Raw genomic sequence first — 22,591 nt, forward strand, 5'->3', positions numbered from 1 at the left:
TTGTCAGGAAACCAACGACCTGTACCAACCTTCACTTCTCGAAGAGAGTCAAGAAATTTGTCATGTCGGTTGGTCAACATGTGCAGCTGATTCCCAATGTCCTTCTCAGAGAGCTCCTTCGTTTTAGGTGTACTGGTCTGATCTCCCGGAGCCAATTCTATGTCTATTTCAACATCCTGTACAGAAGTAAACAACTCAAAGCATGCAAACATTTTCTAAGTACTTTTGCTTTTTTCCCATACAAATACAAAATACCCTTCCATCAACTTATTTCAGGTCTCCCTATTTCTGCTAGTTCTTCCAAGTTCAGATACACATAGTTGCTAGAGTGCTATAGTAAAGAAAAGGCTAAATGAATGAATATAAGTTCTGAGAAACCCATATACAATGTATTAAACACAAGATATACTGAACAATCTGTGCACATCATCTTCAAGACATATTCTCCAAACTGATTTAATGAGAAACTAGGAAGAGCTATATTCCGTCAGAAAGATTTCCTTTTCTACAGTCTTTTCTATAAGTTACCTCCTCTTTGGATTCACTGTTTTCCCTTTCACGAGGCTCTTGTTTGACGTGGGTTACCATAGCGAACGCTGCTCTATCATGACTGTCAGCAAGGTTGATAACGTTGGTGATAGAGGGCAGCATAGCACCCTGACAGCTTGTCCCAATTGTAGTATTTCTCTCACACACTGCCAACAGGAGCTAGGACATTAAAAAACAAGGAGAGTTCTAAAATACACATTTTACTGTAGTATTTCAAGGAAAACATCATTATGGTTTAATGTTTATCAACAAGATAGAAGTTGCAATAATGTTTAAGGCCTATTTATCACCTTTATTCAATAAATACACCAAGACATTTTCATCTTAATCTGATGACATTTTGTTACAATTTTGAAGTTAATGACTATACTTTCAAGACTGTTTTTCAAGCCTCTCCTAAAAATGCTGAATAAATAGGAATTTTCTTTGCCTAAATTCTGTATTTTGTACTTTTTAACACGTATATTTAGTGCCCTCAATCAGCTAATGTACATAGACTCTCACTGCTACAATGAAAGTCCTCTCAGAAAGGATATGGAAAAAACCCCCAATGCTGGTTTTCATCTCTCTGGAAGGAGTTCTAATAATTTAAATAGTACAAAATCACTTTAAACTCATGTTTTAATATGCAAATTGATTAAAAAAAAAAGGTTTAGTCCCATCTTGTTTTAAATAAACCAACCCAAAATGCAATTTTGTTTCAATGCAATCCCACCTAACAGTTATCATACCACCAGAGCAGACACTCTAGCCTTAACGGTTTTCCTGAAATCATCTACGATAACAATTCTCTTTTTTTAATAATCACCATCATTTATAAGAGATGGCTTTTCTTAAGAAGTATTAACCCAGTCATTAAACTTTTCACAGAGAAAATAGATTTTAACGGTGGATATTAAAGCCACTTTCCAAGCATCAACATTTCATGGTTTAGACACTGTATTTGTTTTCAAGCACCACAGGAAGTATCTGAGGCAGCAGACTTGGTATTTTTAGCTTTGATACAGATAATACATACAAGACACACATTGCATAATGCTTTTACACCCAGCCAAGAAAAACGGGGAATAAAGCCTATTTCTCAAATTAATTGTATTTCTGATACAAATTATTTCCTTACCTCAATGCACTGTTTTATCCAAAAGTGATTTCCCATTGCTTCCCAGTTTTGAGAACAGGTCACATAAAGTAGGCGCTCATAAACACGACGTTTCATAGAATTGTCAAAGACCTCAAAAAATTTGGCTCGTATGAGTGGCTGGGCACAACGCAAACCCGAAAGGAACGCTGGCTCAAGTTTAGCAGTAAGTTCACTACCAGAAAGATTCTCATCCCTAAAATAAATAAAGACGAAGAGACATTAGAAAGAGAAGCCTTCTAGGTTTTATATCTAAAATACTAAAAATCAAAAGACGTGATATTCTGCAGAAGCCCACATGGTGTGGCATGCATCCAAGTGTGGCATTTTGAAAGAAACAGCAAAGAAAGATATTACTGCTTATTACAAAACTGTCCCAAAGCTATCATAAAAACTCTTTCAGGAGTAGAACAATTTCAGCCACATCTGTATTCTCTTTGAAATACCAAATGATATTTATTAATAAAAACTTCTGACCACCATGTCCACACCTGCAAACAGAACAGCAGCAAACAGCAAGTCAAGATAATGTGAATCATCAGCACAAAATTAAATACCTAGCATTTGTTGATAAGGTAACTATTTTAATTATTTCACCATGTTACGAAACCTGCCAGTTTAGCTAGCGAAGTAACTCTTCTGAAAGTATAATTTACAATACATTTCCAAGAAAAAAGAAAATCTTTATACCTTATGGATGTGAAAAGACAGACAGATTTCAGCTGTCACCACAGTGTTCAGAATACAATCAGCTATGAGGATGCCCTGGTATCTTGGCAAAGAAACAGATATTTTAGCAGAGCTAAAAAGGAAATTTTTTCTAAGGAACTTCTGTTTCCAAATTGTCTTCCATAAATATGTATTGTGGTCTCAGTGAAATTAATTGATTTTGCATTTTAGGAAAAGAAAAAATAATTCATTTAATTCAGACCTAAAAAGATTGATGGCATGTTATAAAGGTCATATATGGTACAAATTATGAACCAATAAGCTGCAATAAATGATTAATTGCTATAATTACCTATAGACGTAGTTAACAAGGTCTAAGAACTGGGCATTTAATTCAAGGTCTTCTGGAAAACGCTTTTCAATGTAAGTCATCATTTTCACTAGTAAAATGGACTTCTCCCGGAGAGTAGGTGTCTGTGTTAAAAGAAGACATGATTAATTTTGTCAATTCAACTTAAAACATGCAGAGACCTGGAACATTCAAAGTACACCTCAGCCATCCTTTATATCACTCCTTCACTTCTAAAGTATAGAAAAATAGCTTGGTAGAAGGTCATAGTTCTTAAAAAGAAAAATAACTCAAGCATTTATTCTTCTAATATATGCTAGAAAATTCTAAAATAATTTTTAAAAACAGGTTTAAGTTGTTCAGTGACTATAAAAATCTGTAATGCGTATTTTAAAAGGTGTAGGTCCTTTTATATAGCACTAACTTGTCAAATACTCAACTCTAACAGAAAATATGGCAGATTGAGGAGGCCACAAAATGTTACAGAAATAACACAATTTAAACCAGCATTAGTCATCCTCCTCCTAAAGAATCTCTCTATCCAAGTTAATGTGAAACATATTTTAAAATTTTTACTTTAAAACCAGTTCTCAACAAAACAGCATTTGAGATCAAACACCTAATATAAGCCTATGAAATACTAAGCATCCTTAATTCGTTACTTTCACAGGTATTCCAAATCCCATTAAGGGCATCTAAACATATATAACAGATCCTTACAAATATCACTGTCAAAAACTGATGAATTATAACAGTGGCTTATAGTTATTTAGTATTTGAGAGCAATGATTTTATCTTCTCAATTTACCTGATTAGCTGCCATTGGGGAATTGTTTTTCACCCACTCTTCCACTATTTTTACTACTGCACGAAGAATTTTGGCATCAGTAGATTTTTCAATGAGAGATGTTAGAATAGCTTGTATAAAATTTTTCCTCATTTCCATGCTCATCACAGCCAGGCGAGTTTTCACAAGATCCAGGCTTAGCATTACCAGTTCACTTGTACCTGCTGTGGATGCAAAAAAATACTTAGAACAGTGTATACACCTGTAAAATGCCTAGTAAAAAAATTTTCAAGATAAGATACTGTAATTTTAAAAATAGCAACAATAATATTTGTTACCTGGGAATATATCCCTAGAAATAGTGTTTTCAGAATTACTACTTTACATTCTCCTTCCAAAAAAATACAAATCCTTTCAACATCCTAAAGGCAAGCCTGTGTGGTTTCATTTCAGTAAATCTTTGGTAAAGGTATTATAGAAGCCCAGTACTGAAAAACTGCAATTCAACTTGTGAAAGAAATACGATATGATGCAGCACACCTATTCTGTTCTGTTAATTTCCTGACTTACTTATCTGTCAAGATTAATAATCTTCCAATTGTTTCTCAGTGTTAATAAAATTTGCAAGGTTCTCATTTACCCAATTAAAATCCGGGCTGGGAATCTAACAGCAGCAATTCTTTCAAAGTATTTTCTTCAGTAGCTTATTCATTAATAAATTACAGTGCTCTTTACTAGCACTGAATTTTTTTCTACAAGAACACCTGATTTTTTCCATGACTCATGACCTAATTCATTTGATAGAATTGTACAGACTGCAAAAGATGCTATTTTAAGATAAAAACAAAAGCATCAGCTCCAACAAGTTAATTTCAAAAACAGCTGTTCCAGTATTATCAAATAGGAAGGAGTAAAAAAAAAAAAAAGTGAAAACAGAACAATCAGAAGAATTCAGCCCCTCTCTCCTCAACACTATAAACTCCTGAAGAATTTCAGTATCTCCATATATGCTGTAGCTCAACAAATATTCACTAACCATTAACTGAAATGTTTGGGTTAATAACAAAATTCATATATTAAGCAGGTAACAGGAACTCAAAGTGCATTCTTCAGTCCTTCAGTAATATTTCTCACTAATGCTGAAGCATTTTTCAACATGTAATAATGCACACAAAACTCTACAAAACAATTTGGATCCCTTTAGGGAAGAGATTTTAATACTTTACAACACTTCTAATCATTAACATCCTTAGACTATATAATGTAATACCTGTATTTGCTTCTGCTGTTCCTGCTGTAGCCTGTGGGTTTAAGTGTTCCCTGACCATCTTCTGCAGAGATCGCATAAAAACTGAAATCAATCTGTCAATATAGCTGGGATTGTTACTGCACGCAGACTTCAGAATCATTAAGGTACCTATTGATAAAAACAATACTTAAGGAAGTAAAACTTTTATTGACCATGACCTGAGTAAGACACAGGTTTTCAATGTGTATGTTCTCATTCTGTGAAAGAACACAGGAAAACGTTCTAGCTGTATTTTGTCCTGCCACAAAAGAAGCATGGGACTACGTAAGGTACGAACATGAGAAACCTGGAAATATTTGTCTCAAATTTAGTTTTCAGTCGAAGACTAAAAAGTTATTTTTGCATTAATCAGAATATTTCAAAGCTCTGTATATAAGTGTCTGATGAAGGGCAAGAGGGAGAGAGGACAGAGAGAGATTGAGAGTAGGCACTTCTCCAAGACCTTAAAAAAAAAACCCCGAAATCTAGTTAACCAGGCAAAATTACATTACTCCTCATGTTGCACATCTGTTTTACTAGCAAAAAGTAACGTAACTTTTACATTAACAGCCGTTGGTTTAGGAATTTCAAAATAAAATTAATTTTAAAATTACACAATCTTGGTTTTCTAATCCAGAAATTTTATAAAGTTTCATAAATCAAGTACTGTAGATTGAAAGCTAACTACAGAAACAGCTAATTTCAGCAGTTTATGAATGCACTATGCCAAGATCACAGTCCATTCAAATTACACAGTTGTTAACAATGCCTATCCTAATATAAGCTTATCCATATTCATGCAAACCAATCAGTTCTAGCAATATCTATGCTTTAAAATACTTAACTCTAAAAAAAAAAAAAAGTACACACATCCCATCAAACTATACCCTCTAAAAAACCAACAGCTATCGCTTTCCTTACTGCAAGTTCATAATTCAACAAAAGCCTACAACAACATAGAAGCATGCTGTTCATTGAATGGCTGCTTCGAAAGTTTTGATTTCTTTTTGTTCTCAGGTGTGCACATAATTTGGCACACAAAGTTCAGCCTCTTAAACATAGAATCAGTAAGATAGGCACCACCTGACAGACTGTAGTGCTGCTTTTAAGTGAGCTCTGGACAAAATATAAGAAACATCTTTCTTGGTTAGTTTGTTGTAAAGCACATCCTGACATCTGACAAATAGGCAATTCCCAAAGCAAAATTACAACTATCTACACAGATCACACAGTAGAATAGTGAAGGACATTTGCCATTTAAATCAGCAAGTTTTCCAAAATTGTGCAATTTCAGGTCTGTATTACCAACACAGCCAGTTCTGGACTAAACTGTATTATTCCAATATATCTTTGTCATGTATTATGTAGCTGAGTTCTCTACCAGCTAAGTAAGCATAAAGAACAAGAAAAGAAAATTTCAGCTCTTCAGAATGGTATATGCTAAAAATTCAGATTTGCTCACTCAAGAAAAGATATTTTTGTAATTTCTTACTTACTGAGAATTCAAGATCTATAAATACATAAATGTTCCTACACTATTTAAATCAGTTGATAAATGAGGCTTTAAAAACAACTGAGAAAGAAAGTATAAGGCAGTAACATGCAAGAATGTTTATATAGATTCCCTGAAATATTCTATTGTATCTGAGAGTACTACCCACAGGATTTTGGTTCTTCCAAGTAAAAAGTTTCCAGCAACTTTCACTTCATATTTTGGTTAATCTGAATGCTGCGTATTTTCCTATTCACTTTGAATACAGAAGGAACCATCTAGCCCAGCTGCAGCTCCCCAGCCTTCAATAATTGCTCCCAAGTCAGCTATGGGGAGAAGACAGAACGCAGTGAACCCCCCAGTCCCTTTCTTCAAAAATGACAGACATCCCAAGCTTGTCTCTCGAGTTAGCTCAAAATGCTTCCCACAGCTTCCTCTGCGTGATACCAGATTTCAATTTCCTTACAGAAAATAAAAGCTCATGAGAAAGATCCTACTGATTAACAGGCACTCTACATACACCTACTAGAGATGTGGGAAACTTACCAAAGAGCTGAGAAGGGTTAGCATTAGTAGCTTTTTCATAATTAGTAAGTCCTTCATAGATAACCTTTCCAACTGCAGCATAAAGGCACTCCAGCTCTTCATACTTTGAAGCTACACTTGAGGTACCTGAACAGTTTAGAGTTGTGTTTAGTTTTGGTAACATTAGGCACAGAACAGGCAAGAACAGTTACACTGTGAACATACAGTCATCTATACCATCACCAGAACTTTATCTCACTAATAAACCAAGGTAACACAAGCAGATCCCTCATTTATATAAACTTCTTTATTATACAACCAGTATGTCTTCTATAATAGCGTAACACTACTTCTAAGGAACTCATCTTGATAAGAAGTCTTAGATTACTGATTTTTTTTTAAGAGATTATCTAAATTAGTTTGTATTAAGACACAGCATATTACCTATTGTCTGTCCTTTTTACGTTCTATCTCCCTTCTTTGTTTTAGCAAAACAGCAAAGCTTAACAACTAAAAAATTGCACTTCCAAAGCTGAAAAATTATAATTGCAAAAATACATTAAATTTACAGCCTGCATTTCTTGAACCAAAGTTATGACAGCCACAGGTTATTAAGTTTTTATGTCAATGGATAATGATGTATTCCACATGATTACTTATTTCAGCTTTTCTTTTTTTAAACAGAGGTTGAAAGTGCAAGCTAAAATGGACTATTAAATGCAAGAATCATAAACCAGAATATTAGCACATTGCAAAGTGTCTTCGCCCCGCCCTTAATCACTTCAGTTATGCAGCAATAAAGAATAAAAGGAGGAAGAAAATACTACATACTTGGTTCTGTAGGGAAAATACCCATCAAGCGAGAAAGCAGACTGTGGACTGCTCTCAAAACCTTGGTGTTTCCACAAGTCATACAAGCTGCTACACCTCGTTGCAGGGGTTTGAAACTGCTAAGGATGGCAGGGGGCTGCAGTACAGTTAACAGGAAACTTAAGACCTCTAAACCAGTGCAAATGTTGGCAAAGTTGGCCTGATTGGGTTGTTCCTAAAGAGAACACATACAAAAAGGCAGTGAGTGGAGGAAATAACACAAGTTTTACAGAGATTAGTACATCCAGATCAAATCTGTTAAAGGCTGAGGTTTCTATACTAGAGATGTTTCACGTCAATCTTTTGAGTTAAGTCATGCAATATAAAACTGTGAAATACAAGGTGCTATAAAATCTTTAACCATAAAAATGTTACTTAAGCATTTACAGGTATGTTCCCTTCTGGTGTTTTTTGTGATCCTCAGCTTTGAAACTTGCCTGCAACCTTGCTGGTTAGAAATGCTTTCAACAGAGGATTATGTTTTATCTCCTTGTCAATATCTTTCAGAGACAGGCCTTCAGTGAAGAGCTAAAATAGCATATTCTATGATAAGTTATAGCTTAAAGGTTAGAAAAGGGGATACTTGGAACTAAAGAAACAGAGAATAAAATATTCCTGGACATATCTTCATAAACCTACAAAACTATCATTAAGATCGTAAATTAGTCAGTCTGCTGCAGAAGCCTTATTCTTTTTTCTGAACCTCTTGTGTAACTGATGCCACATAGCACAAAATTCAGATATAAAATTCCTATTCCAGAGGACTCATATCCTTGTATTAAGTAAACATCAACAATGTCCACTTTGCTCAGGTCTGAGGGGTGGTATGGTGCATTTGTTTTGAGGTGGGAGAAGAAGTGGAGTAGGCTAGGTTTTGACTTTGGCTCACTCTCAGATGCAGTGCATTTTGTCCATCTCCCCCAAATTCATGAAAGATGATAAACTGGAAGATTTGTCTGAAAAGGTGGAGGGAAAAGATAGCAGTTCACATTCTGGAAGCATACAAACTCTCTGAATTGCACTCTCTCTTGCTATTTTTAGAACTCCACCATCTTCCCCTATGTTCCAGAATGGGAGGGCAATGCTGGTCTGTACATAACACGCAGCTCTTCTTCAGCAGTCAGCAGGCAGACACTCACAACTTTCTCTGTCTTCAGTGCAGAGGAATCACTCAAAGTCATGACTTTCCTGAAGTCATACTGCTGTTACTGCACAGCCTCCATCACCCGGCATTTAAATACCTTTGCAACTAAGTGAGGAAGATGAGTAAGAAGTAATCCTTGTGCAACAACAGTCAGAACTGACTGCAGTTCTTTCTGTTATAGGCTATCAAATGCCATCGACAGGGAAAAAAGTATTAATTTTAATGGCAATTTTCAATCAGGTTGCACACTACTTGGGAAAAGATGAGTAAAGCAACAAGTATGAGCTCTCTGGAGCACTATCAACACTTGTAAACCCAAAGCAAATGGAGCCACATCAAAAACTCTTCCAACAGAAGGAGAAAAGGATGAAAGCAGGTACTTGCCCTTTCAAGGACTATCTCCATAAAGACAACAGCATTAAAAAAGTATAGCACATGCAGGTCAACGTTTGGAAAAAATGGGCCACAGTGAATTTTCATGTAATTTTAGACATTTTAAAGTTTCAAAATGTAGGATATACTACTCCTTTATTCAAAGAAATAGGAAAGTGACATCAAGAGAGGTCCTAAAAATTTAACACAGTAAGAGTTGCTAGTCTATTAAATAGAAGGATACAAATAAAATAGGTGTAGAAAAACTTACTATATAGCAAAAAGCACACAAACAGCATACAGATGATAAACAAATTATGTTGTATCATCAAACACAGGAAGCTAGCCTTTCATTGAACATATTATCATAATGTAGTCAGAAAACTAGGAACAATACAATCAATCTCAATTTGTAAAACTTCCTACTAACATAAAAACAACCAACCAAACAAAAAAAGCCACCACCAACCAGTAGGCCATCCAAGCAAGCAAACTACAACCTATTTCAAAATCAAAGTAATACAGGAAGTTACTCCACCTTCTCCTAAGCTTACTTTAATATTTATAAGTACTGCAGCTACACAAATTATAACCACTGATGCAAATCACATACTTAACAATTTATGTATTTCACTACAAAGAAGAAAAGATTAAGACTCTAAAAATCAGTATCCAGGTATCACTAGTACTCAATCAACATATGTGCTAGTGAAACCTAAAAACCTACAGGACTAGAACGTTACCTACCACAGTCATTAGCAGCTTATCAAACCACTGCAACTTCAGTTCTGATTTTGGCCACATGTCTGGTCGTAAAGCTGTTTTCAGAAGGTTGACACAGCGGCGAGACAGCAATTCCCCAGGAGATCCAGCAGTGTTTGAGTTGTCATTTACCTAGCAATTTATCAGAGTTAACAAAATGACACCCTTTTGTAACCAACTCATTAATTTATTATGCATTCCAAGCAAGCATATAATTTCTTATTTCTGAAATGGATGAGCTTAAGTAGTTTTATCAGTATAGTCACAGAGTATTTAACTGCATAAAAAGCTGACAACTAATAGTAAACATCAGAACTGCTGTCTAAACTGCTAGCTAATTACCTCAAATCACCCATCAAAGGATTATTTTAAAAAAGTTTAATCCCATACTTTATTACTACAACTCTGAACATGCTCAAGATGGTTAATCTTTTCTGTTTGCAAGGTATCCATAAACATACATAGCTCTTTACTCAATTCATCATTATACTTCAAGAGAATGTTTATTCTGTGCAATGGACTGTGGTGTGTAAAATTCCATGTCACTTACCAGCTGAGCCTGCTGCAGAAGCAGAAGCCATAAAATTTGTCAGCTTTGAGCTACACCCAGCTAATTTTCCCCACTCTAGAAAAGTTAATTCTTAACAAAATTTGGTGAAAAGCTTCAGTTCTACATGCTGCATGAAAAGAAGTAATTTCATGTAATTGATCTTGAAAATACAATTACAATCATTATCCTTAGACACGTAATTGACATAATCTTTCCCTATTAAACTCTCTAAATATTCTTCTGGTTTTGGGTAAAATATTCTTGCCATTAAATCTAGGCAATAGCAGAAGCATACTTTGCAGCATCAGGCAAATATATAAATTAAGATAAAAACGCTTAAAGGAACCTTTCTGAAGTCTGCCTGGCCCAAGCCAAATTCTACTAGTCACGTTTATTTCAATCATGTCACTCCTGATATAGTACTTGCATGAAAAGTAAAGAACAACCAAAATGCCAGAAGTGATCAACAGCACAGGGAAACGGAGACTCACTCTTTCCATTTCAAAATCTGGATGGCAAAGTTCACATTTGAAGCTTTAATTTCAAAGTGCACGCTCCCTGCATCAAGCTATAAATGTACAATGCCATCAATAAGAAGCTAAAGCATACCTCTCATGAATAATATCAGTCATTTGTGAAATGAAAAACATGCAGAAACTGGTTATCAAATTCAATTTCTTTCCTCCTTAAAATAAAAACATTTTACTTTTTGTACGGTTTCACATTAAAGTTTCTAACCTTTTATCGAAAGAAAGTATACAAACACTAGAATAATCCAAGCATAAAAGGACTCTTATGAAAAGAGGGGTTTATGGTTTTGGCCACTAATGCTGCATTGGTATTTGCATATCAGAATAAACACACTACCTGGCAAGCAATTCTAATTAAGAAATTCACAACTGTATCTGTATGCTGCTTGTCAATCGGCTTGGAAAGAAGTGCATCAGCTCCTGGCAAGGACTGGCTACGTCCAAACACCTGCATGTATACAAAACAGAAAAACCATAAGCAACCCTGAAGAAGGGTAACAAGCAGAACAGACTTAAAATATTTTCTAAAACTATAACCTTCAATACACAGAGTTTCAAGTTATGTGGAAAAAACAATTACACTAAATTGCTTAGTCAGTGCAGGTTATGATTTCAGAGTCTCTGAACAAAACCTGTTTTTTTTCTTACAGCACTTATTGCTCCTGTAGCTGTCCTGAATCGTTTTACTTCTTGGCCAGAATCCACAGACAATCCTCTTTTAACAGCAGATGAGGCAGAACTGGCTCCTTCTCCACTTGCACTTGAATCCATATCTGAATCTGGCTGAAATATCAGCAATGTGCATGTTAAAAAAGCATTTAACTGTATAATAGTTCAATCTTTATCAGTTTATTTAGACTTCCTACCTGCTGGTCTTTAATTCTTTGCAACTCCCATTTAATAACTACTTCAGCAAGATCCACAGCTAATTTTCTTTGCTCTATCGTAACACTGGGAGTGAAGCCCAGTCTCTGCATGGCACTAACCATATGCTGAACCAAGTGATGTCTCACTGGATAATAAACCTGAAAAGATGGTTTCACAGTTGTGTTAGCCATTAACCAATGAAATTCTACACAAAATCTACAGTCTAAATAAAGCAAAATGTTAAAATAGTCTTTAATCCTAAAGTTTGCTAAATCTGTCCCATGTTCAACTTTTGCAATCCAGAAAAGTGACTAGTGTTTTGAAAATAAAATTTTGGCTACAATTTTCAGTACAGACTACGGAGTTCATGTACCCAAATGAAGATGTTCTTTTGAAGATACATCATTTTTCTCAAGGACCAATCACTCCAATTTTTAGCTCATCCTTTGAGAGAGCTGTAACTCACATTTGAACACACTCAGACATTTTTTTAAAAAGCACTGAGGCTTCAATTCTTGATAAGTGACTTAAATGAATGTTAGCTAGCTGTCACTTTGGATCATATTTTAATATGCATTTTCAAAAATGCTCCTGTATTGACATTCCGCAGCATTCCCCTATTTGTGTAATGTTTCCCAACATACATTAGCTGGAGACAGAATATATAAACCCAAACAAACAAGGATGACTGAAGGATGGAAAAGGATATGGTTATGTGCTTTTTTAAACGACTCTTAAACTCTGTTAAAGAGCGCTGCTAATGCACATGCAATTAATTAATCTTGCAGACTTTCACCTAACATTCTGAGTTCTCACTTCAATCATGATAAAGCTTACTAAGTGGTTTGCTATCTAATTTTAATAGTTGTTTTCAGTTTTATATCTTTGTAGACAGATGATGCCTTCTGAAGCTAAACCATATAAATCAGACTACGTTATTTTCTAATCCAACTGCAGTTTACCTCCTTGATAGCTGAGATACAGTGACTAACAGAATAACTGGTACAAGTACCTTGAAATGTTGTACAATCAAGTGCAAAATATGTACTAGCTGGGGAACTGTATGACCCTCTTCCACAATGATCTTTCGTGTCCAGTGAGTCAGCATCTGATGTCCATCCTCCATTCGAGCAGGCACAGCTGGAGTCAGAATAGCCATCGCTTGCCTGACAATAGCTCGGGCCTCCATCGCATGAGCTTTTAGAAGACTATGAAAAACCTAAAGAGCAAGGTTTCTGATCAACATTAATATTTTACATACTTACAAAAATAAAGCAATTTATAAAGAACATACTTTTTCTAAACAACATCATTTTTTCCTAAAGGCCCATAATTCAGTAAATACATGATGATACTTCATCATCAGAAGCAGATAGTCTATACTTCTGTCTCCCTTATGTTCCCTTTTTCTTCCTTTCTCTCCACTATGCAATTTGAAGTTTTTCTTTGGTCCCCACATTCTGTCTCAACTGAAATGTCTCTTTTAAATGAAGAAACATTACCGATTTTCTTAATTCAAACAAAAGGGACTTTTCATTGTCCCACTTACCCTCTCTGTTTTCACTTCTCTTCAAACTTCTTTCTATACTCTGCTATCCCCAAATAAATTTGTACTAATATTTGGGTTGCTGCTTCTGTATTTGCTTGTTGCACATGAATTTAACTGTCACTTGTATACTAAGTATCCAAAACTACTGTGCACCCTCTACTCTGCATTTTAAAATTTAAAAAAGCACAATACAGAACTTATCAACATCCCTTAAACGTATGAATACAAGCCCATAGTCAATACCTGCAGAACTATCTTCTTATGTATGGCGAATTTTGCAATGATATGTGCCAAAAGCAAGTGTCCACTGTATTTGCATGCTGGGTCCACACATGCCTTGGACAGGAGGCAAGGCCAAGCAAACGTCATTAAACGTCGTAATTTGCTGTTCCGGTTTTTGTTATTGTCATGAATGTGATGTGGAGCATGCTCAACCAGAAGCGTGGCAAACTGCAAGAGGTATATCCTGAGAGAATCCAACATATCAGCCTGTTTTTCCGGATCAAGTACCTAGTCCCAGTGATGATCAAAGAGAAGGAAGGTCAGACAAAAATAAAAAAAAGAGGAAAATATTATCTATAAAAGCAAAGTCCTAGTTTTTGCTTTTTGAGTGGTTTTTAAGACTAATAACTATAACCACTTTTTTGATTCAGTTTAATACCCCCCCCCCCAAAAAAAAAAGAGCCTCCTGAGGTGAGAACACTTAAATAATGAGCATATCTAGGAACTTCCAAAGTGCTAACCTATTAAAAAAAAAAAGAAATAAAAAACCCAATCCTCAACTTCAACAACATCTATTTTATAACCACTAACTGGTTCGATGAAATCTAAGTGAATTACAGATAATCATATTCAGTCACAGAAAGCTTTGCTTATGAAAGACTGAGATTACAGCCATATAAGGTCCATTTCTAAAGACAGACACTCAAGTCCTAAAGATACCATAAACCAATCCTACTGATGACTGATGGATCTCACAACAGTTCAATGTTATGATGTGATTTGATATAGCTGATCACAGCATTTAGAAATAGCACAACTAACAAAATCAGAATTGAAAAGCCAAATGAGAAGAACAACTTTTTGTTTTAATTTCCAAACGCTTTAACATAAACAAGGATTGTTACCTTTGTAATAAAAACACTAGTGATGCTTTCTGGATTATCTCCTTCTGGGTTTGGGGGTCCCAGCAGCTGTTCACCTTCTCCCTTTTCAAAACTGTACAAGAAAGCAGGATTCAGGATATGTTGCAGCACCTACAGAATATAAACAAAATACCAGTTATACTCAACTATCAGATTCTTCTAATGGCAGTGAACATTCAAGTAATTTTATATGCAAACCTGCATGTTAGACACGCTCACTGCATTACAAAAAGAAGCTATAAGTAAAAATCCTAAGAAACAGATACACACAGATTTTTTTTCCCCCCTCTTTCACCCTTTCAAGGGCAAAGATTCTTAGAAAGTGTAAACTAAAGTAGTCAGCACTGAAAGCAAGATGAATTGCTGTCTCTGTTTATTATCGCTCTTCTTCAGGTATGATATTTTCACTTAAATGGCTCTGCCAATTATCAAACTCATTGACATTTAAGTAAGCAAGTTTCGTTGCCCTAGTTCCCAAGAAGAAAATTAAATCTAAAATACCAGGCTTCTTTGATTTAATTGCTTTAGTTACCTTGGCTTTGAGCTCATCTCCAAAGTTTGGGTCATTGAAGTCTACAAACCGGAAGAACAAAGCCCGTTTTTGGGGAATACTGTAGTTTTTGGGTATCTCTTCTTCCATGTATTCCTTTAAGAAAGTCATGTTGCAGAGAAATCGACCCGTAAAAGCTCGAAGCAACTGGAAGAGCAACTCTATATCACCATAATTCCTCCTGTAAAAACACATAAAATGAAAAGCTTCTGTGAAAAAATACCCAAACAAACTACTATACTGATGACTTGGTGAAGAAACTAATCTTGGTTTTAAATGAGCAGACAGGCAAGAGCAGGCAGTACGAGAGGCACGGTTTTAGAGCTAATGGCAGTATTATAAATACATTAATCTTTGTCTTCAGTGACTGCAAACCATTTTTAGTACCCATGTATACCTTTACAGTATTTTCAAAATTTAATAAAAAAATGTATGCAAGCTATAGGAAATAAATGTTTTTACGTACTTGCAGTAATTCAGTAAGCAATATGCTAATAGCTTAGGTTCTTTCCAATTTGTTGCAGCCATATTCTCCTTACGATGTCTCTCCTGAAAAGCTTCACTCACCCATACACGTTTCAGCTGATTCACCAGGGAATGCTGATTTGCTAACCAACATTCATCATTCTTAACAATAATACTTATGATCTGTCAAAAGCAAAACAAGACAAATGCACAGTCAACATGCAACAGATCTGTCAGTAGAAAGGATATAAAAGCTTCTTTAAGGTCAATTATGGGCTCTAAAATGCTAAAAAAAAAGTCAAATAAAAACTAGTTTAGATCAATTTTTAAAGGAAATTCTTGTTTTTAAAAAGTTTGTTGCCATGTTTTCCTCTTGCATCTTAACCTTATTTAAAAAAAAGTATACTTCATTTGAGTCTCTGTTCCCTTCCTAGAGTGACTCTGACTACAAACACTTTACATTCTTTACAAGTGGTTTTCTATGAGCTATAATACATACACTCACACTTGAAAGCCTGTATGTAACAGGCTTGTACCTAAAGAGGTTTTAACTATCTAGTGCAGAGACAAGCAAGAACAAATTAATACCTTGATAGCCTGAAACTGTAGATCAAGACGCATTGTGGTAGTGCTTGGAGAACCAGGTCTAACAGCTGCTTGGGTACCAACGGGTAACAGTAGAGTGATAAATCGGTTAGGATTAGCTGCCAGTACATCTCGTAGAGGTTTGGCATCTTTATGTTTTAAGAAACTCTGAAGAAGGGGAAGAAATATTTTTAATAACAACCTTTAAAAGCAAAAATACCAAAAGGCTGTATCATCCTGTAGTTCTTATATTCCTCACTGAAGTTGCAGAGGTTATATTTCACATATATTAAAATAACATCTACAACTTAATCCTACACAATCTGGAAAGGTATAAAAACAACATCTCAGGACAAACAAATATAAAACAGAGAATAGGCATCCTACAGTCAGAGTAAGACCATGATTAAGGATGCAAGGTCATACAGGGAAAAAAAGATGGAAAAGATGAAAAACTTTTTGTTCATCAGATTTGTGAAGATGAGGGCTTTTTCCTGCTCCCCTCCCCACATAGCTTACCATAAACATTCTGCTCCACTGTGGATCATTTAACGTGGCTTCCATCATGAACAGCTCCACAGTCTGGGACGGATGACGTGTCAAGAATTTTATCAGTGGTTCCCTGAATGGACTGCCAGCCTAAAAGATTCATAAAGCTTAAATTAAAAATGCAGAGTACAGAGTATTTTCTACTAATTTACTAGCACTCAGAAAAATACATTTGACTTGGCATTTATGCAGATACAAAATGTTCAGAACTTCTATGATGAGAATTTATTGACAATTTCAAAACTTCACTTTTACGAGCCTAAGACAAATGTTAACACCCCCTAAAAGGCCTGAAGAGCATATTTATTTATTACATTAAATGTTCCCACACCACATTTAAAATACTATAATTATTATATACTAATGTTTTAAAATACTGTAAAGCAAAAGTTTCAGCAATATTAAATTCCCCTTTTACCTCAATTAACATTGCTCGTTCTGTTTTCATAACAACTTCCAGCAGAGGTTTAACCAAAGTCTGAGGGGCAGCTGGGATCAGATGGAATAAATTTATAATTGCTGAACAAATCTTCATTTCCTACAGGTAAAAAGAAACATGATTAAATTAACATTACCGGCCAAATATATCAAAACAGTATCACACATCCAACCTTTTTTCTTCCTCTCTATATTAGCATAGCCAGCAACCAAATGCAAAGAGTTAACATATATACAGCATCTACTTACCATGATGCATGAAGAAAATTGCTCTTGTGGAAGTCTGCCCTTCCCTTCCTTGTAATATCATGGTTTATTTTTATTTTCTTTGTAAGTATAGTGGTGTTTTACAGGTAAGAGCTAAACATTATGTAATGATAATGGCGATGGAGGAGTTACAGAGTGCTCACGGCACTACGCCAAGTGGCTAATGCATCAAAAAGCCAGACCTTCCTTTCTAAACAATTTCTCATATACACCCCACAATGCCAGACTAGACACTAGACATGAAGAAAAAGGCAGACAGCTATCACAGCGCTATTCAGTGTAACTTGCAAACAGCTGGTTACTTCAAAGAAAAGTCAACCCTGCTCTCCCATTAGATATTAAATTCTTCTAAAGTCCGAGACAATTTTGTGGGTTTCTTTCATTGTGTAATTTAAACAGGGACTACATTTCAGTTAACTGGAGTGTAGATTTCCCTCAGTAAGAAAAGGAAACAGAAAAAACAAAACCAAACATCCACCCTCACCATTCCCCTCAAACCAATTTCTACTATGCAGTATACAAAGGACTATTATCATGTGCATTGCGTTTCCTCAACTGAATTTAAGCACAAAGTATTAGGCCCCACTCCTTTAACATAATCTGCTTAGACAGACCCCCACAAGACTACTCTCATGGATTGAAGCACAGGACTTAGAACACGTACAAAATCTTTTGAAAACACTTATACCTTCACAGAAACTCAAAATCCTGCTCTTCCTACTACAAACATGCTTAACATCCTTAACAGCAATGTTATCAAAACAACTCTGCCACAGGCAAACAGAAGACAATTCACAGCACTGCACTCAAAGGCACAATGCACTCTGCCCAAAACACAACAAGAAAACTAACAAACCACAATTTAAAAGAAAAAAATAAAACCAAAACAAAACAAAAAAACCACAACAAAGAACTTCCTGGTGCCTCCACTGAGCTTCTCACCTCTACCCCTTCCGCGGCAGGCTGAACCAGAACAGAAGTCACAGCATGAAAAGAAAAAGCCCACAAAAATATCAAATAAATGAACAAACCAGTATACGCTATTCTTCAGGCTGCAGTCAGAAACGGACTTTGCAGAGTTATTTTCTCATCTCAGACTGAAAGAATGGAGACAATGAGTATCTCCCATGCTCTGAATTGCTCTCCTAAGAATTAGGATGAAAAGCATCCTTCTTGCTACTCATACATTCTTTAGACAAAGCTTCTCAAATATATGTACTGAATAAAAAGATATTAGAGATTATTAAGTCAGGGGAAACAGTATTTTAGCATCTTCAAAGACAAATTTGTCCAGCATCAATTATGAAACCACTTTCAATACTTGAACTACCAAGCCTTCTAACAGGCTGTAATGCAGAATTTCCACCCTGGTGCCACAGTTCCCAAGAGGGTCAGAAGCAACCATCTAGTCAAAACTTGTTTTTTCAATCATCAGACATGACCTAAAATCTACACCTTTCCTTGGGGAGGCAAGGAAGAGAGGAAGAAGGGATTTAAAAATCAAAGATTTCACTCACCGGGCCAAAGAATTAGATCTTAAATGTTACGTAATATGTTATGTTCTAATTTGTTCATTTATCTAAACAGCCAAGTCACAGTTCAGGAACACAGTACGACTTTCATTAAATTACTTAGGTGAGCAAAGAGCTTAGCTACTCTGGTGTCAATGTGGATGTTTACAATAGTTCTTTATTATTCTGCAGCACTTTTAACTGAGATGTCTGAACTTTTTAGTTTGTCTAGAATTGCAATTTACATATGAAACCTCATTCCATAGACTTTTGGACTGGTTCATTAAGAAGTCTTGCTGACTAGCCACTATCTGCACTATGCTGGAGAACTGCATGACAACACCAGCATCACCATCAAATGGCACCTTCATAAAGTGCTGCTGGAAAAAGGTGAAAACTCTAGTTCAAAAAAGTTATTGTAACAGTTCTCTGTACCACTTCAGCTAGCAAACGTAAGGCTCTCCTGACCAATTCCATTCTCCACTGCATGTTTACCATCTCCAAGACCTAATCACTCAGTCTGAACGATGCAACCTACTCCAATAACACTCCCCAACATTGGTTTTAAGTGAATAGCTCAGATTTTGGAATCCCACTATGGTCAAGAAGAAATCAGAGCAAGTGAAAGGCCAGCTACATTAACTCTGACCACCAGTTTCACCATTCTAGTGTCTCCACATTTAGAAGATACAATTACAGCAACAGCACACTGCACATACAGACACATGAACACATACTGCCATAGCAATTGTATAAAGACCACACTGTCTGTGCTCTCCTTCAGTTTCCTAGAGTTTTTATTTTTAAGGAAACTTTAGAGTAACAACTGGGGGGAAAAAAGTATTATTTCAATCAGTTTTGCAGTCACACAATTCTATTTGAAAATGTTTCCATAGACTTCTCTCCTCCCTTAAGATGTGACAGTGGATTCCTTCTCAAGTGTCTGGTGTGCACCTTCCCCTCAACATGAATAGGTTTTAAACCAACGCTAAAAAAAAATTACAAGTTTAGGAAACTAAACACACAACTACATAGAAAACATCAACAGAAAACATTAAAAGCAGAATTCACAATAAAATGTGATGCAGGGACAACTAAAACTGCTCTAGAGGTGTCACACTGTGGTTTAAAAGACTATTGCTATAAAAAGATCTGCAAGATACCTGTAAAGATCATGTTTGAGGAAAAGTGAATCCCAAAAGAAGAATATGTAGGCCTCAGAAGTACTCTAACATGAATAAAATGTATTTAACTGAAAAATGCACAGGTTTTAAGTTTAAACATAAGAAATAAATTCTACTCCATTAGAGAACATCTAGGTCAAATCCAAAGCAATGACTACATTCCGATTTAAAAACTCTCTTTGCCATGACAGGAAAGAATAATGAAAAGCCATTAAGCCACTTCCATGTTTTGAGGGAAATAAAAAGCCAATCTAATTTAATTCTAATTTGAAAAACAAAGTAATAAAATTCCATCCAATTTTTTTCCTAGTTGCAATAATAAATCTCAACACTCAATATAAGTTATTAACAAAATCTTAATAGAATTATGGGACTTGTGGTAATCTATATGAAACCACACTGAAGCAGAAATTCCCTTCAGTGTCATACTGCTAAGAGCACACAGTGTTGTCATTACGCTGTGTGATTTTCCATTTATAAGAAAATTGATCAGCTTCCCATAGTTCAACACTGAGGCCATTAGTTTGGATTGGAGAGAGATTTTAATGTGATCTCAACCGGTAAATACTGAACTTGTTTTTCATAAATTGTATTTAAAATTAACTGGGATTATATTATTATTCTGTATAATTTCCAAAAGGCTATGTTATGAACATCAAACATATTAGTGAAAAAAGAGGGATTATGCTGCTGAGCTCATCAGCCATTCCAATGAAGAACAGATTTCTAAGCAGAAAATCCTGAGGGGAAAAAAATAAAAATCAATGAGCTGTTCCTACACCAACCTGTAACATATAGGCTTTAAAGTAACCGTTGTTAGCAGATAAGAAGCTCCTCTTACTAATATTTGTAACAAATACTCAATATACATATAAGTTCATTAGCATGTAACAAAAGAGTGTGTAATCAGTTACGGCAACATTTACAACTGAATGAGTTCTGTAATTCCAAAACATTAATACTATTTATTTCTTGTCTCTCCACAAAAGCATTCATTAACTTACATTTCCATCGCTCCGTTGTCCACCTTTGTGGGTAATAACTACAACTTCCATCCATTTACGCAGGTGTTGCTATAAAGAGAGGATAATTAGTATTATTCTTCTAATTATACTGTTCATTTTAGCAAGACACAGTATATGCTACAAGAAAAGAAATAGAGGCAGAAATGATTGTTTGAAGGAAACAAAGGGAAAAATGATTAGTTATTTTCATTCCCTCAAACTGAAGAGTTTAACGTTGCTAAAAGTCCCCTCTGTATTCAAGAAAGCAGGATTTATAAGAGTACACACATTACAAGGCACAAAAATTCTGAAGTCCGATACGCTTACACTTGTTTAATGATTTGCTTGATATGTATGCATTTAAATATTTAAATATCCATGGCAGAAGGATAAATAATTCATATACACCGTTAAAAAACTGCAAATAAGAAGGGCAATACCTTCCACCATTTTCTAAATCGAGAAAACATCAAAACAGACCTAGCCCACTAGGAAGTAAAATATACGTTCAAGGGTTTCCCTAATATATTATGCTGCTGGCACCTTACTTAAAGATAAATTTGTCCAAACAGACCTTTGAATAACTAGGTACGTCTTCACTAGAAAAGAACATCTCAACTTCCCAGTTTAGTAGCTCTTTAGAAATTAACTCAAAACGTCTAAAGTTGGGTTATTTTCTAGTAATTGTGAAACAAAAATCTTTTACTTCCAATATAAACACTGAGTCACTACTGAATTGTTCTTTGACTTTTCAACAATATGAATATTAGCTAAAATAAAATTTCTTCTGGAAGAGCTAAAGACAACCTGAATGGGCTTACCATCATCTGATCACAGAATTTATCATTAAAAGAGTTTGGAAAAAGTCTAGTGACAGATGTCAGACGATTCACAACATTCAGTGTCAGACTTCGATAGTCTCCCAACATCATAAGCAATGGTCTCATGTGTGTATGAATTTGATCAACTTCTATGGTAGCTCCTTCCAAGAACTGCAAGAGAGTACAGGATTAAGATACAGTGGAGAGGGGAGAGACTTTTGTGCAAGCATCTTTTTTAAAATAAATTCTGCTGACTTATTTTTCTTCTTTTATTTTGTACTTTCAGAATGCAATAGCTTAAACAATATTTACTGCTGGAAATATACTTAGTGACAAGATGGATCTGGGAAGCACTTAAGTATTTCTGATGCACAGTAGGATATACCCATAAAATAATCAAGTAGGAGATCTTAATTACAGACAGACTGAAAAACTGCCATGACTATAAATTAAACATACAGCTATAGACAAACTACTTAGACACTGCTTTATTAAGAACTGCCTGTGAACCTGGCCAAAGGCAACAGAGCAAAATTCTGTGTTACAATCTGCATGCATCCTGAGTAATGTAAAAGGTCAAGACAACCTGGCTGCAAGCAGCCAGAGAGAATATTTCCTGTCATAACCAAAA

At 35.3% G+C, this 22,591-nt stretch overlaps 1 protein-coding gene across 4 annotated transcripts in view; it reads right to left on the minus strand.

Annotated features, from left to right (window-relative positions):
* The window catches only part of TRRAP (transformation/transcription domain associated protein), a 103,914-nt gene that overhangs the window by 47,195 nt on the left and 34,128 nt on the right, over window positions 1-22,591 (minus strand). For all 4 annotated transcript variants that reach the window (XM_074886632.1, XM_074886628.1, XM_074886631.1 and 1 more), the window contains exons 31-52: window positions 21,961-22,131; window positions 21,140-21,208; window positions 17,154-17,273; window positions 16,706-16,825; window positions 16,190-16,354; window positions 15,603-15,784; window positions 15,119-15,317; window positions 14,569-14,697; window positions 13,685-13,951; window positions 12,905-13,111; window positions 11,892-12,050; window positions 11,674-11,808; window positions 11,363-11,473; window positions 9,931-10,077; window positions 7,629-7,842; window positions 6,819-6,944; window positions 4,763-4,909; window positions 3,514-3,716; window positions 2,709-2,830; window positions 1,670-1,883; window positions 529-708; window positions 30-176 (exon numbers count right to left, since the gene is read on the minus strand). In XM_074886632.1, coding sequence (XP_074742733.1) covers window positions 30-176; window positions 529-708; window positions 1,670-1,883; window positions 2,709-2,830; window positions 3,514-3,716; window positions 4,763-4,909; window positions 6,819-6,944; window positions 7,629-7,842; window positions 9,931-10,077; window positions 11,363-11,473; window positions 11,674-11,808; window positions 11,892-12,050; window positions 12,905-13,111; window positions 13,685-13,951; window positions 14,569-14,697; window positions 15,119-15,317; window positions 15,603-15,784; window positions 16,190-16,354; window positions 16,706-16,825; window positions 17,154-17,273; window positions 21,140-21,208; window positions 21,961-22,131 — 3,534 coding nt within the window. The remainder of the gene's footprint in view (window positions 1-29; window positions 177-528; window positions 709-1,669; window positions 1,884-2,708; window positions 2,831-3,513; window positions 3,717-4,762; window positions 4,910-6,818; window positions 6,945-7,628; window positions 7,843-9,930; window positions 10,078-11,362; window positions 11,474-11,673; window positions 11,809-11,891; window positions 12,051-12,904; window positions 13,112-13,684; window positions 13,952-14,568; window positions 14,698-15,118; window positions 15,318-15,602; window positions 15,785-16,189; window positions 16,355-16,705; window positions 16,826-17,153; window positions 17,274-21,139; window positions 21,209-21,960; window positions 22,132-22,591) is intronic.

Source organism: Strix uralensis, chromosome 16 (assembly GCF_047716275.1).
Source record: "Strix uralensis isolate ZFMK-TIS-50842 chromosome 16, bStrUra1, whole genome shotgun sequence".
Lineage (NCBI taxonomy): Eukaryota > Metazoa > Chordata > Aves > Strigiformes > Strigidae > Strix > Strix uralensis.